Genomic DNA, 15,130 nt, shown 5'->3' with positions numbered 1-15,130 from the left:
TTGCTTAAACAACATCAATCCAGGTGGGGGGACCTCGTTTGCACAAGGCTTGCAAGGTGCTTTGCACGTGTTAGAAGATTCAGATGTCAAGGCCTATCACAACTTCCTGTTGTTCATGTCCGATGGTCAAAGCAACGACGGAGAAAGGGAGATGAAGGTATCAAGTGAACAATCTGCTCATTCATAACTCTTCTGCTAACTTCTTCCCTCAGACAATCGCTGATGAGTACAGAGAGCATCTCAAGGTTCATACCCTTGCCTTTGGACAAGGTGCACAGACAGACAAGCTGTCTGCGCTGGCTGTGCAAGGAGGGGGCACACTACTGCAAGCTGTAAGTTTCAGGATTGAAATTGCTGATCCCTGACTCCTGTAACAGTTCGAGGGCCTGCAGCTAGTGGAGACTTTCAAACAAGTTGCGTACAGCCTTACGCATCGAGAGGTTTGAACGAGCAAAGGGACAAGCGCAACTCTGCTAGAGCAGACATGGGAGATGTCTGGAACGAGAGGATGAGCAGGGCTTGCTCTCAACATCCAGTGGAACAAGAGGAGACGACGAAGATGTCGATGATTTGAAATGAATTGAAATATTTTCAGTGATCTTGTGATGATGAATACTTGACTTCATGTTGGTTTCCTCTTTGCATTTCAATATTCCCTCAACTGATCTGTCTCTTATGCCCCAGCTGGGCTCCTGCTCTTAATCCTGCTGCTTTTTAAAGCTGCAATGCTGCTGGGGTGGTGGTTTTGGGGGCTTCTCTTCCCTCTCTGCCTTCTGGTTCGTCCTCTGCCCGCTGCTGCTGCTGCTTCCCTCGGATGGACTGCCCCACGACGTCAAGATGGCGAAGGAACGAGGAAATGTGCTCGGTCAAGAGGGCATCAGCTTCTGTGGTAGAAGCAAGGGGATCAACATGGCATCCTCTGGTTAGACAAGCACAGATCCACCCACTCGCTCCATGTCGCGATACCATCAATGAAGCCTGTGGGAGAAGTCTGAATCTGAGTTGCTGTCCTACGAAAGCCTACTTTACATACGATTCAACGACATGTAAACACTCGAGTACACTCGAGTACTCACGTGCTAGAGCTAGAGCTAGAGCTAGAGTCGCTACATGATTACACCCGATGTGGCTGCTATCGCTCTGCTCCCACCCTCCGGCCCTTGGCCCAGATAATGTTGAGTAGGATCGCCCAGATCACACAGAGAATGAGGCGCATCCAGAAGGGCAGCTCGAGCACCCGCACGATCGAGCTCAGCGCAGCGTCCTTGACAGCCTGTAGCCGGTTGTGAAACTTTGAAATCCTCATCTTCCTGACGAGCATCAGCAGGTCCTTGGACCTGTACGTGTTCTCCTGCTGAACCTCGTACTTGAGCTGGTAGTTGGACACTGTCTCCCAAAGCTCGGTCAGCTCCTGGTGGTTCTTGACGTTGACCAACCTGAGCTGTGAGCGAGCGCAAGTCACTTCTCTCACTCAGCACGCGATCACAGTACCTTCTCTATCCCAGCCTTGAGATACTCGCTCGTCTCGTGCTTCGCGTTCAGCAGGGCCTTCACCTCCTCCACGCGCTGCCTCGCCTCGGCAATGGATTTCATGGCGACCTCCCGCTTCCTGGCGATGATCTCGAACATCCTCAGTGCCGCATCGTGTCTCTCCCGCTTCCTCGCTTCCAACTTGGAAACTTCTTCCTCCAGCTTCGACAGAGTCCCTTTGATCGTCGCCATCCTGATCCGCATCTCGTGCTCGTCCACGTCCTCCCCACCTGGCGACTCCTCGTCGTTCCTCGAGTCTGATCCTCGAGTGCTGCCGAGGACCCATGGTCGGACTGCTGGCCTCTTTCTCGGGCCGTTCTTGCTGCTGGAGTACATGCGCTCCAGAGCTTTCAGATTGCTGCCAGTCCGCGAGTCCGCGTCGTCCGCCATGTCATGTCTGATCGACTCGTAACGCTCCTTCCAATCGACCGAGATGCTCCGATTGTGAACATACTCAGCCATGTCTGCATCCAGCGAGTCCTCGAGCGAGTCCTCGGCACCCTTGCGATGCGGCATCATGAGGCGGACTGGATCTATGCTCCCTCGTGGTTGCGAGAATAGACAGCAAAAGGAATGTTTGAGCGCCCTCCTCCTGTCAGTCCTCCATACTATCTCATGCTCTCCTCCTCTCCTTCCTCCTCTCCTCTCTCCTCCAACCTCTCTGCCTCTCCTTCTCTCCTCTCGTTCTTCTCCATTCCACTCCGCCACAGCTACCAAACCGTTACCAGTACGTTGAGGACCGAAAACCCTGAGGGTGTAGATTGGAATGAAGGTGAGCGGGGAGATGGAGTGGAGTGTTGTGGGGAGAGGAGAGAGGGAAGGAGAGGGAAGGAGAGGGAAGGAGAGGGAAGGAGAGGAGGAGAGAGGAGGAGAGGAGGAGAGGCAGAGGCAGTGTAGAAGGTAGCGAGCGGCCTAGGACTGTTCAAGTTCACTCGCTGAGAGATTGAGCAGGAGATCAGACCCGTGTGCAAAACTTGCGCAGACTTGTGCTCAGGACGACGTTGATGCATGCATGCCTGCCTTGAGGCTACTTGGTCGGGCATGGCTTGTCGGGAGCGACGATCTCGTTCTCCCAGCAGCCATTGGTTCCTTCCTCCGCGCCTGTTTGCTCGGCACCCTGATAGCTTTCCACTACACCCTGTCAGGGGACATCTCGTGCTCCTCAGACTGGTGCCCTGCCGTCTTTGTGGAGCGATGCATCGATCTCTACGTGTACGGCATCATCCTCCTCATGGGCGCGACATGCTTCCTCGAGGCTCTCATCGCTATCTCCTCCTCCAAGGGCAGGATCATGGAAGAGCGATCGAGAAGGCCCGTCAGCACTCTCGTGCTCGTGCATGTCCTCGTCTCGCTCCTCGAAGCTGCCTGGACGGCATGGGCCGCGATCGTCTTCCTGTCCCCAAGTTTGGAGTGCAAGGGCGACTCGCCGGAGCATGAGCGTGAGGGAGAAGCATTCTTGCGCATGATAGTCTGGATATCGATAGCCACCATAGGATGGATGTGTGCTGGCGTCTTGTTCGCCTTCGATCTTTCTGGCCATGTCGATGTGGCTGACATCGACAAGCTGCACAGGTAGCACTTTCTCTCACTCCTCGCCGCTGATGCTTCTGCTTTCATCAGGCACTGGGAGAGGAGGTGCAACTTTCTCTGTTGCCTGATGCCGAGGGAAGACGATCGTGAGATCGCCCTCCGGTCTCTCGTCAAGTCGCTCTCGTCCTGGTTCGCTGGATTGGACTTGGTGCCTTCCGACATCTTCGCCGCGCTGCTGCTTCTCAACTTGTGGTCAACAGTGAGCGATACTTCATGTCTCGACGACATCTACGGTCAGTTCGAGAGGACAGAGAGCAGCGCGCACAAGGATGAGAACAACAAACACGTAGGCCCAGCGACCCTGCTCGATCACCATGAAGACGTTGACAACCGTTCGAAGATCGAGGAGGGTGTAAGTGAGGATAGTTTTTCATCGCAGGCAGGAGCAGAAACTGAGGGGATCACTGGAGGAGATTCGGTCGATGGAGAAGTGGAGGAGCATCACTCAGCGAATGCCGGAGATATAAGTCTGCATTCCTTCGACTCCCCCGGTTTCCTTTCCGCTCTCATGACTGCGACTGTCAGCAGCATCGCGCTCGGGTCAAACTCGTCGGCAGGCGACTCGCAAAGTCAAGGATCCAACGAGCCATCGGCGACAGTCTCTGCCCCTGACATGTCGAGGTCCCCAGCAGAGCTTCCTGAAGCGATTCAGCCATCATCACGAGAGCCGCCAAGCAGGCAGAGCGAGGATGTGGATGCTGGTAGGCATGAGACAGCGATAGAGATCTTGAGGAGAGCGGAGCTGTACATCCCGTATGCGATCGCATGTTATGGAATGATGCTTCAAGTATGGCGATGCTGCTCAAACTGCTGCGATGGGTTCTGCTGGATCCTTCAGAACATTCTGTGCTGCACGTGCTTGTCGAGGTCATCTGGGGATGGATGGGTGGACAAGAAAGCTCTGGAGCGGGAGGCACAGGAAAGAGACTACCACATCATTCTTGAGGCGCCGGCCGATGCCTTCAGTCCTGCCTTCTTCCTTGTGGCAGACTTGTCAGTGTCTCGCGTGTTGTACCCTGAGTGACTGAGTGGTTGCAGGACGCTCAAGTCGGTGGTCCTTGCGATCAGAGGAACCTTTTCCATCTCCGACACGCTGACCGATGGCACAGCACACTGCTGCCTCCTGCCTGCCCGAGTCAGAGAGTTTGTGCAAGGAGTTCTCAGGTTGGGGGCCGAGCATCGAGGTGGGGAAGAGCTGGCTGATGAGCAGGTTGAGTTCGAGTCGAACGGGCCCTACGGCCATGCTGGGATGGTGCAGGCGGCGGAGAGGCTCAGGAACCTCCTGCATGACTCCAACTTCCTCCCCCTCCTCCTCTCCGAAGACCACGTTTCACATGAACTCGTCAAGAGCGGGATCGAGATCCCCTCCTGCCGCGGTTTCCGGCTGGTGATAGACTCTGACTAGCGCTGTGAGGCAGCTCGTGACTAGAAGACGTCGCAGGTTGTTGTTGGGCACTCGCTTGGAGCAGGGGTTGCGAGCATCCTGTCTCTGATGCTCCGGTCCGAGGAGCTCCCAGTGTATCAAGACATGGAGTGCTTCGCTCTCTCCTGCCCTCCTGTGCTCTCCCGGTCCGCCGCAGAGAGCTGCGAGCCCTTCATCACGACGGTAGCTCCTCCTTTCGCCCCTTCGCTCGCCCTGAGCGCCACGAAGATCGCAGTTGGCGAGGACATGATCTCTCGAATGTCTCTGCGGAGCCTGCAGCTGTTACGCACCAGGGCGCTGGAGCTGCTGATCCTCTGCAGACGACCCAAGTGGCAGGTTACCGACCTGAAGGACCTCTGTGCAAGCTTGCCTGACAGCCAACCAAGGTTTTGTGGTTCTTGGGGCCATGGCGGTGGGTGTCAGGCGTCAACCCCTCCCTGCTGTCCTACTTTTTCTACGATCCTTCATCAAGGTGGCGAACCTTGGACAACCTACCTACCCTATGTCGCTGACCTTCTCCAAGGGAGGGTCATGATGCCCTCAAGAGCAAGCACGAGATCTTCGCATGCGGGCCGATACAGCCCGCGCTCAGGTCAGGACGAAGAGCATTCGTCTCGACGACTCTCTCCTCCTCCCCTGACTGGCACCGCAGGCTCCCAGGCCGCGCGTTCCTCTTCGAGACGGACAAGAGCCACTCGATGCCGATGCTGAGAAGGATGCATCATACGGAGATGGAGGCAGAGACATCTTGGACTTGCGGGCACCAGGACTGACTTGCGACATTTCTAACAGGAGATCGTCATCTCCACAAGAATGATGATACACCATCTCCCTGATCTGCTCCAACGTCAGCTAAGAAGGGTAACAGATGGCATGAGCGACATCGAGCTGATCAACCCGTGTCTTGCAGCTCTTAGAGCACGTGGACAACGACGGCAGCAATCCAAGAGCCTCGAAAGCGAGTTCAAGCTCAAGGGCAAGGAAGGGGAGCCCGGATACTCTGCGAGCACCTCTACTTTACGATTGATGTAACATACTCCTTACGAGCCTCCTGTCACTCGATCTCACTGAGTCTGCTCGACGACATTCAACTCGATGCTACTGGAGGAGTCGCATCCACATCCAGGGGCGCGTCCCCAGGGCGGTTGTTGAGGCAAGCATCGAACCAGTAGTTGGTTGGTCCCCACCATCCGTCCACGTTCACTCCCAGGCTCTGCGAGCATCCGAGTCAGGTTGATAGGCAGCGGCAAGTCAGTGAAGCCTGGCACCTCGAGGCGCCCCCCATGCTCCCGCTCGTCTGGTTGATCGCAGTTGTCACCAGCGGGCACCCAGTCGTCCAACATCTGAAGTGACACTGGCAAGTCATCGAGCAGCACTTGTCCGATCAAACTTAAGCCTTCAACGCTAGTACCTGCGCTCGTCGGAAGAGAGCGAACATCCTCTCACGGTCCTTGGACAGTCGTTCCTCTCCGACTCTTCTCTCAGTTTGACTAGCTATCAAGATACCAGTGGGACCAGTGTCCCGTGACGAGAGTCTCCCGGTCCGATCCCCCCGGGCCCGGGGCCCGGGCCCGGTCGGCGGGCGCGGGGGCCCCACGCCGGGCACGGGCACGATCCGAGTCATCAGCGGCCACTCAGACACTCGGCGCGCGCCCGGACGCCGGTAACGTTATTTTGTCAGAATTAATGTTAAAAAGCTGCTCATCCGCCGGTTTCATTGTCGGGCATTCATTGGCAGCCTTCTCTGGGGGTGGGGTAGTGATGGGACGGGTCAAAATCATATCATTTTTGAGGTTGCATTACGGTATGAAATAGGGTAGGGTAGGATCAAATGTCTTCACGAGGGGGGTTGGGGGCTGGGCAGATCGCGGGCCTACTAGCCTCCATCCAGCCTGGAGAAATCGGGTTGGAAAAACGTGGAGATGGCAGGACGGGGAGAAGAGGAAGGGAGAAGAGACTCACGAGGAGAGCAGAGGATGCGGAAGTAGGATATGAAATAAGGAGGGAGCTAATCAAAGTAGAGCATATCTCTTAAGTCAGGACCTTTGTGCCTGCAGGTTCGCTTGCCAATATCTCGTGGAAGGTTGAACAACATCTCAGCAACGTCGCAAAGAAAACAGAATCCGACATAAGTGGACATCCAGAAATCAGTCTCAGCGCATTATTTCTCTTGGAAACACTTGGATCATGCTGCCACTCGATCGTGTGCCTCCTCCTGAGCGCAGTCTTGATCGCTTTCCACCACTTACCGCTCGCCTCCCCCCAGCTGTCCATCGACAACATGCCAGCGATGGATTGGTTAGCAGCACCCGCTTGCGCATTCTGGAAGAATCCTTGCAGGTGGAGGAGTGTGATGTTTGTTTGTACAACCAAGTGATCTGAAATGTTCTGCTGCAGGCACTTGAGATGGAAGACTGGAGGGTAGAGAGACTCCTGTCCGAGTACTCTCCTCAGGACGAAGGCCGCTATGCCGACAAGGTGAACAGCATGCAGGTGAGCAGGAGAGTGTTAGTTGCTCATGATGATGTTGACTGTGAAATCAAAGAGAAATTCCTTGCAGAGGTACAGCCATGAGCCGGCTGACACCCCCTACTCGTCTCCATACCTGAGCTACGCATACGGACTTCAGTCATCGGAATCCTTGCAGAACCATTCTCGAGGACCGAGCAGGACGATGTCGGAGTATTCGCATCGCACCGTACCCGGACATCGCAGACTTGACATGCTGCCCGAGGCTGATACCAAGCCCGTCGCCAAGAGATCGTCATTTTTCTTCTACGAAGCAACTTCGCTCTCCAACGAAGTGATGCTGCAGCGATCTCAGGCACAAACCAACGAAGCTGATTCCACCGCTAGTTTGCACTCGACAGTTCAGAATCCGAGCAAGCTTCCCACCAATGGAATCCCCGCAGCTCAGACCGAATCTTCTCCTCCTCACGTGAATCATCTAGACCAGAGCCTAGGGCTGCAGATGAATGACAACTGCTGGGAGAGTAGCGGCGACGAGTCTGAGTCAGCCTCCTCGGACTCTGCAATGAAGATGCTCGATCGCATGCTGGGTCAATACTTCATCCGGAGCGAGGAGTTCCAACAGCTCCTGGTTCCGGACTCTCAGACCGTCATCGAGTGGGAGGATTGGTGGGCAAAGATCGAGCGATCTGTGAGGAGAGAAATCAAGCCGGAGATGAAAGCAGTGTTTGAAGGTCGCTGTCGAGACTTGTACTCGCAGACCAAGACGCAGATCATGAGGATCTTTCATCTGTACGGAGATGAACAGGAGAAGATGGAAGTGCAGCAACTCGTGCATATTCTCTCTTCCTTGGATGACTATGTTATCAAGACTGTTGCTGCCATTGACTACGCAGGCAGTCACATCTCATGGCCCGAGTTTTGGTCTGCAACTGAAGGCAAGATCAAGACAACGATCAAGGAAAGCGTTCGAAGGAGCATCAAGAACGAGATGCACGTCAAGTTTGCTGAATGGAAGTACAGGTTCCATGACGTCTTCAAAAATGCAGACATCGAAGGCAGAGGAAGGGTAGCTGGGAGCTCATTTGTCGCTTCTTTGCTCGAGTCACCCTTCGGCAACCTTCTTCACATCTGATTCTCATCATTTCTCCCTCAACAATCCAAAGTCCAACTTAAAGCCTATTACTTTTAATACACGTTATTACAACATCAGATGGAAGATGCTTATATGTTAGCAAGTTCATCACTGATCATCCTGAGGTAAGAAACCTCCTGCGGACTTTCTGAGATCACATGCTCGTCGAGGTTCGGGAGCTCGCGGCAGTAGAGCTTGGACAAGTCCATCTGGGAAGGCTTCCCAAGTAGCTGCAATGTCTTGTGGTTTTGATACTCGCAAATAGCGTCATCTTCGAAAAGCCTCATGCAAAAGGTGTTGTCGTCGACATTCGCGAAAGGATCTTCAAAGTCTTGCTTAAACTGAAGCTCAGGGGAGCTCGTCTGAAAAGGCGTGTCTTTCTCAAACACAATCTCTGGCAACCCGTCCTCACTATCAGCCTGTTCACTTGGTGAGTCTGTTGAGGGCATTGACTTCGGCGCCCTGAACTTTCTATCATTCTTCTTCTGCACTCGCTGGTTCGTCTTGCGACCTTGTTTCTGAAAAGTTCCCAATGTCAGCCGACACAACGGGACAGTGAGATCATTTCCCGTACCTGGACCTTGGTCTGAGCCAGGCAGTCTCGGAGCGAAAAATCCATGTTGACATAAGGAGTCATCAATCTCGGCCTCTTGCAGGGCTTTTGTCGTTGCCTGGCAAGGATTGAAGCTTCTTCCCTATCTGTATCGCCAGGCTCTTTCTTGACAATGACTGGAAGCAACTGGAACTCGTTGTTCGTTGATGTGGTTGGAGAAGTCGGATCAACAGAGGAACTTTCTGAGGCTGAGCTGTCATCACAGACCTTGTCGCAGTCATCATCTGCCAGCTCGAAGTCCTTGTATGCTCTCTTGGGTGTTTCATTCCTTCTTTTGCTTGTGATTTTTTGCCCTGTTCGACGCTTCATCTCCGAGGGTTCATAACCTGAAAGCAGCCTGTGGAGAACGAGGAAATGATGTGTGTGCGACTCTACGAAGAGAGGAGTGTGCAGAAAATCAGTGACTACCGCAGCAAGCCTGTTGTGTAAGGTCAGGATATCAACAGGACATCCTAGCTGTCTCATTACCTCTTGTCCACTGCGGCACGCCTTAGATCTGCTTCCCGCTGCTTGTTCTCAATGGCCTTTTTATCTGCCCGCTCATTGATTTGCTCTGCATCACGTTTGCTCCTCTTGACAGTGACTTCCTTCTTAGACACGGCAGTCAAAGACAGGGCTGAATTCCATCGGTTCTTGATCGAGTTGTCTGTTCTTCCAGGGAGCAATTTCGCAATTGCCGTCCATTTATTTCCCAATCTGCGCACAGCAAGTGAGGGGGAGCTGAGGTATAGAAGATCCTGACCTTGCTTGGGCTTCCATGATGATTTTATCCTCTTCTTTTGTCCATGGCCCCTTGTTGATCTTCTCGCTGACGTGATTCTTGTACCGCTCGCGGCACTGCTTCCCTGATCTGCCCTCCATCACGCTTGATATCATGCACCAGTCCCAGTTTCCCAGCCTAGAGACAAGCGCTTTGAGCTTCGCGTCCTCTTCTGGAGTCCAGGGTCGTCGGAGAGGAGCTGATGGCTTCATGTGCTTGTCGCGATGCCCCAAGGTTTGCAGCAGACAGCCATCATCGCTGTCACACATCTTGATCTTCCTTGCTCAGCGATTCAATGACTTGATATCCAACCTGGACAGCAGGATCAGAACCTGATGAAGATGTCGCACGAAAGCTTTCTCCCTCTACTCGACTCTCAAGACAGAAACAATGAGGGTCTTCACACAAATGGAATTCACGTCCTGCAAATGAAGGGCAAGAAAGTTGATGGAGAAAAGGAAATCCCAACGAGTGAGCAGAAGGAAAGACAAAACTAGAAAGTGGGTAAAACCACAAACGATAATGAAAAGTGCTGCGACAGTTTGATAAGCAGGAAAGGAGCAAAATCAAGAGGAGGTGAGAGAAGCGAGAAATGGTAAGGTTTGATGTCGAATAGAGCAGAGCAGAGCAGGGCAGAAATTTGACAGAATGGAACGAAAGCGAATAGAAGGGGATGTGTGATGAGTCGAGGAAGGGCAGAGCAAGACTTGATAGGAAACAGGCAGGCATATCGCGGCGCAAGTCGGCCAGTGATCACACACTGACGAGTAAAGATTCATCGAACGAGAAGAACAAGGAGGAAAGAAACGAGAGGAAGAAGGGCGAGCTTGAGAAGAATGGACGTGGGGAGGGAGATCGGGGGACACGCGAGGACGGGGCCCGAGGTTGAGGAAGGGTACCAAGGGTGGGTCAAGGGTGCTGGGCGTGTGGAGAGCAGTCCGGTAAGGTAGAGAGTGTGCGTTCTAGAGAAGGGGGTAGGGGTAGAAAACGATTGGGAACAAGGGGGTTACAAAAACAATAACGTGATAGTACCCGTACTGATTCCATCAAAAACACTGGTCTTATGGGGTGGGTTTATTCAGAGGTGGCTGGGGTTGGGTAGCTTGTCACGGTCAGGTCTTGAAAGGGGGGTGGGTGAATAAGTTGTTAAGGTACCCCCTGAATACTAGCAAAATTAGAGAAGAAGTACCGGTGATCGAAGCATGTGCTAGCTGGACATTGAGGGTAGGAGGATCCGCCAATCAGGGTGTGGGTGGTCCGAAGAGGGCAGGTAGTGGGTACAAGAAAGGGTTTTGTACCCTACCTGCCTAGGAGTTAAAAAGTACAAAAGTACGGGTACTGGGGAGGAACTTGGGTATCTGTTGAGTGCTCTAGACCGATATGGTGGGTGGTAGTGTAGGGGGTAGGGTGAGATCACCAGCTGCCGGGATCTACTAAAGAAGTGTATTTTAAATATAAATATTCTTTTTAAAGCTCACAAAAACATAAGATTTCACAAAAGCACCGGTGGGAGGGGGTGGGTACGGACTTGCCGTATTGCCAGCAGGTTGTGCAGGGGAGCAGGGGTAGGGTGATGAAACGGGAAATGATACGTAGGAGGGCAAAAATGATGTGACCAGGAGGGGTGCTGCAGAGATGCTGTCTTATTAGGGGATCAGGACTAGCTGGGGGGGAGAACCCAATAATAATTTGAAAGTAATAATGGGGGATTTCCAGTTTTTCAGGCATGGTATTGAAAAACAAATTCAAATACATGGACTGTATTTGGAAAATATTTCGGTTAGCCTGGAAGGTATGGAAATAGTGGCGTGTTGTCCTGAAGTCTCTGTATAAACTTTGAAAGTCAAAGCGAGCAGACTCGGAACGAGAACAGTTCAATTGAACTGAAATGTCAAACACAATGTGATTTCAAAGACGTTGACGTCGACCAATTCAGCCTTGCAAATTTGGGGTGTCGTTTTCAAAACTGATCAGTTCTTGCCGGAAAGTTGACAGTGGCAGGGCTCGTTTATATGTCAACATGTTCACATGCAAGATGTGCAAAATTAAAATCCAATCGTTGCGTATTTGCGACGTTCGAACTCAAGTTAACAGAATAGAGGCATTTTACTACAGGCCATTCTCTTCAACTGAAAGCTCACCTACTTGAAAGTTGATTACCTGCAGCCTAGTGTTCCAGAAGGCATCATCAAAGCTAACATGTTGCAACCTCTAAAAGCCACTGTCTAATTTTAAATTTTCAGATCAAACTTCAGCACATTGTCTGACCTTCAACGTAACCAGCATATTACACCCTCACTCGGAGTCTCCGACCCCGGGCCCGAGTACGGTCCTCGACTCTCCTGATTGTCCTCGTACTGATTTTAACTTAACTTTGAGTAAAGAAGTCTACTGTACGGTACTATATCCCACCGGTATCTGACGGTCACGGCGGCCGGCCGCCGTGACCGTCACGACTCCGAGGTAGTAGGCCCGGAAGTTTCCAAGCAAATCATTGAATCGTCCCCACGGCGATATCATAGTATCATCCGGGCCGGCGGGAGCGGGCCGGGCGGCCGTGAGCCTCACCCAGTCAGGCTTGTGACTCAGAGTCTCAGCGGTTCAACACTTCTCTTGAACAGTGATCTTGACTCAACTGCAATTGCTGCTTGAGCAGGTGATCAGATCCCTAAATCTCAAGTCATCGTCCCAAGGGCAGCAGTGCCTCGATGCAGTACCTCGTGTACGATGAAGTTGCCTCCTTTGTCCACTCTCGAGTGTATTGCAATCACCAGCTCGTTCAAATCTAAAAGCACTTGCAGTTCCGTGCCGTGCTGCACAGCAACGAGATCATACGTCCTTGGAAAGAAAGCAAGGTGCTTCCAGTCAACGGTGTATGCTCTTGGCTTCTGGAGCTACCGACTTCTCCACCTGATACATCCTCCCCCACCATCCTTCGCCCCTGTCACCTTTCCAGCCTGATTCCGAATCGTTTGAGCCCTGCTGGTCGTCAAACAGCACAGGAACAAATATTTCTGTGAACAATGCTTGCATGATGGCTCAAGGGCTGATGAATGCGGAAAGTACGATCTCGAAATTCAACGCATGGAATTTGTTGAGTTCCAAAACCTGCTGAAAGTAATCCTTGAAAAGTACAGGGATTATCAATGCTTTCCTTCTTGTCAGATTATTCCAGACGGAAGAATCTTCTGCGAGCTTTTGATTCTATGTCTGCTCTAAGCCATTTTGCTGAAACACAAATCACAAGCAGACAAGTTTTAGGAAGGTAATTATTGTTTCGGCTGGAATGCCCGAGAAACGTTAGGTCTAAGGGAAATGTCGAAAACCGCGGGGTTTCGACATTCGTGCACACACAACTTCGAGGACAAGATAAATTACTAGAACAATCAGGAGTTGCGTTCACTGAAACACAACAAGCAGAGCAGGCTACTGCTGCTCGCTAGGACATAAAGCTTTTCCCTGCCACGTGTGGATGATGTGTGGCGGTATAAGTCTTGGCCCGGTGCTGCAGACATACTTCTGAACCAAGTTGCTATGTCAGTCAACACGATGTTTCACAGACATGGAGTTAAGAATCTTCAATAGCAACGCCAAGATCAGGCACGTGACTCTGATACATTGAATTGCTACGGACATGTAAGTCGAGCATGGGCTTAGCTAACGGCTTTCGGATGCTGGACGCTCTGGATGGAGTAGGAGATCTTGTAGATTTTCCCCCACTTGTCGAACCCCTGGCGCCTCCTGGTCATTCCCAGCACGTCTCCAAACACATGGAATCTCACCAGCTTGATGTGAAAGAGCGAGTCCTGTGCTGCCATCGCCGCCCGTCCATGCTGCGTCTCCGTGCCCGAGAGCTGCACCAGGCGCTTCACCTGGGAGCTGCTGGTCAACGATGCCATGAGCAGCCGCGCGGACCTGGTCGGAAACGATCTCGTCCTCAAAGACGCTGAACTTTACGTCCAGAGTCTCCTGCATAACGGTGAAGGAGGAAGGGGAGAGAGGGGGAATGAAAGGACAGAATCTATTAAGAAGCGAGGGATGAGGGAGTGTAAGGAAAGGATCCATGATTCGAAGCAGGAGGGAGGATAGAGGCAAGGACAGGTGCTGGGAGGGGAGCATGAAGAGCAAAGAGAGGGCAGCGATGGGGAGCATTCACCTCCACCAGAAGCTTGACAAACATTCTCAGCCCAGCATAGCCGAGGCAGGAGCAGGAGGAGACGTTGGTGCTTCCCTTCAAGGTCAGGTTCTCAGGTTTGCACGGAGCGATTTCGTGGATGCCCGACAGGTTCACTGGGGCGATGTACATCAGCAGGAGAGGCGATCGCGCTGACTTCACCTATTCTTGGGCACGCGGAGAGGAACTGGACTGACGAGAAGTAGGAAAGGTGGACGTCAGGCCTGCAAGCTCTCAACAGGTCCTGCCCAAGTAGTTGAGTGTACATCGTCATTTGACCAGGTCAAATCACTTGTATCTCCCGATTCTCCAGAGATGTGAGAAAGGCCTTAGACCTGGGCAATATGATGAGCGGGTCGGACACGAAGAAGATCATTGCAATGGAGTGAAGGAGGCAGGGGGAAGGGAAAGGGAGAGAGCAAGGAGGGCGAATAACGATAGAGGACGAAGAAGGGAGGAGAGCAGGGGGAGTAGCGATCCCTCCTTCATTTCGCACCTTGAGATCAAAGAGTCGTCGCTCAGCACGGCGATCACGTGACTTGCAAGATGAGAAGCCTGCAGGAGGTCGTGGTATCAGAACCCCTCTGATCACCTCCCCTCTCCCTCCTCCTCCCTCTGCCTCTCCTCCGATTCCCCTCCTCCGATTCCCTCTCCTGCCCTCCCTCCTCCTTCTCTCTCCTCCCCTCTCACCTCTGCTCTGATCCTCGAACAAGCAAAATTGACACGATCAGCAACGAAATCCTTCCAAAGGATCCCGTCAGGGCACGAGTGAAGGAAGGGCAGCAGCGAGACACTGAACAGGTCTTCGCCTCATACCCGCAGAGCCAGGAATGCTGACGAGCAGGGGACGGGGCCGTGCGGCTCGCATGGGCTCCTGAACGAAGCATGAGGACGAGGGAGGGGCGGAGGGAGGGAGGGAGGGGGGGGAGGAAAAGAGAGAAGAAAAAGAAGATCTCACAGGGCGACAGCAGAAAGACCGACGAGGCTTCTCACGAATATCTTGACGTTTACACTCAACAGCAGCGCCTGGAATTCTCATTAAGTGGGTAGAGTGCGAGTAGTCTGGCTCACAAGGTTGTTTGCAGCCTCAACAGCCTTGCGAGCCTGTCCCTGGCAATGGAGTGTGAGCGCGAGAGAGAATTTATCAACATGTTGTGATATCAGCTAGGTAAAAGATGATATCAGAAACGCGCGAGATGGTTGAACTTGATAGGGAGCGCACGGATGAATCGTCTTGACGGCAGAGAAGGATGTGAGCTCACGAGATTTACCTTGACGGAAAGTTGTCGCTGCGCAAGGATCATTCTCTTGAGGAACGTGTAGGGCATGCAAAACATCCCCATGGTATGGTTCCATGAAATGGGAAGAGACGGCCGCATCGACTGTACGTCATGGTTGTCACAGGCCGAGGAGTTTGTGAGCGAAGGCTGCGAGCC

At 52.8% G+C, this 15,130-nt stretch overlaps 6 protein-coding genes across 6 annotated transcripts; 2 read left to right on the top strand and 4 right to left on the bottom strand.

Annotated features, from left to right (window-relative positions):
• Positions 1-1,132: 1,132 nt before the first annotated feature.
• Positions 1,133-2,049, bottom strand: GUITHDRAFT_108509 (hypothetical protein; the record flags this gene model as incomplete). The annotated part of the gene is made up of 2 exons (XM_005832556.1): positions 1,133-1,441; positions 1,492-2,049. The coding sequence occupies 2 exons, from the start codon at positions 2,047-2,049 to the stop codon at positions 1,133-1,135; spliced, it is 867 nt and encodes a 288-aa protein (XP_005832613.1).
• Positions 2,050-2,542: 493 nt separating this feature from the next.
• On the top strand, positions 2,543-5,316 carry GUITHDRAFT_108508 (hypothetical protein; the record flags this gene model as incomplete). The annotated part of the gene is made up of 6 exons (XM_005832555.1): positions 2,543-3,102; positions 3,151-4,113; positions 4,159-4,507; positions 4,562-4,929; positions 5,067-5,135; positions 5,196-5,316. 6 exons carry the CDS (start codon positions 2,543-2,545, stop codon positions 5,314-5,316), a joined length of 2,430 nt encoding a protein of 809 aa, XP_005832612.1.
• A 314-nt stretch (positions 5,317-5,630) lies between these two features.
• On the bottom strand, positions 5,631-5,886 carry GUITHDRAFT_108507 (hypothetical protein; the record flags this gene model as incomplete). Its single annotated transcript, XM_005832554.1, has 2 exons — positions 5,631-5,756; positions 5,812-5,886. 2 exons carry the CDS (start codon positions 5,884-5,886, stop codon positions 5,631-5,633), a joined length of 201 nt encoding a protein of 66 aa, XP_005832611.1.
• Positions 5,887-6,730: 844 nt separating this feature from the next.
• Positions 6,731-8,147, top strand: GUITHDRAFT_108506 (hypothetical protein; the record flags this gene model as incomplete). The annotated part of the gene is made up of 3 exons (XM_005832553.1): positions 6,731-6,883; positions 6,941-7,036; positions 7,089-8,147. The coding sequence occupies 3 exons, from the start codon at positions 6,731-6,733 to the stop codon at positions 8,145-8,147; spliced, it is 1,308 nt and encodes a 435-aa protein (XP_005832610.1).
• Positions 8,148-9,371: 1,224 nt separating this feature from the next.
• Positions 9,372-9,705, bottom strand: GUITHDRAFT_49460 (hypothetical protein; the record flags this gene model as incomplete). The annotated part of the gene is made up of 2 exons (XM_005832552.1): positions 9,372-9,456; positions 9,503-9,705. Coding segments are annotated over 2 exons (288 nt in total), but the record flags the coding sequence as incomplete, so codon positions are not given.
• Positions 9,706-13,084: 3,379 nt separating this feature from the next.
• On the bottom strand, positions 13,085-15,037 carry GUITHDRAFT_163217 (hypothetical protein; the record flags this gene model as incomplete). Its single annotated transcript, XM_005832551.1, has 12 exons — positions 13,085-13,251; positions 13,303-13,392; positions 13,436-13,489; positions 13,677-13,810; positions 13,857-13,938; positions 13,987-14,029; positions 14,191-14,249; positions 14,385-14,435; positions 14,511-14,568; positions 14,653-14,720; positions 14,766-14,804; positions 14,966-15,037. 12 exons carry the CDS (start codon positions 15,035-15,037, stop codon positions 13,174-13,176), a joined length of 828 nt encoding a protein of 275 aa, XP_005832608.1. The 3' UTR covers positions 13,085-13,173.
• Positions 15,038-15,130: the final 93 nt, after the last annotated feature.

Source organism: Guillardia theta (assembly GCF_000315625.1).
Source record: "Guillardia theta CCMP2712 unplaced genomic scaffold GUITHscaffold_34, whole genome shotgun sequence".
Taxonomy (NCBI): domain Eukaryota; class Cryptophyceae; order Pyrenomonadales; family Geminigeraceae; genus Guillardia; species Guillardia theta.
This window is presented reverse-complemented; position numbering and strand designations above follow the sequence as displayed.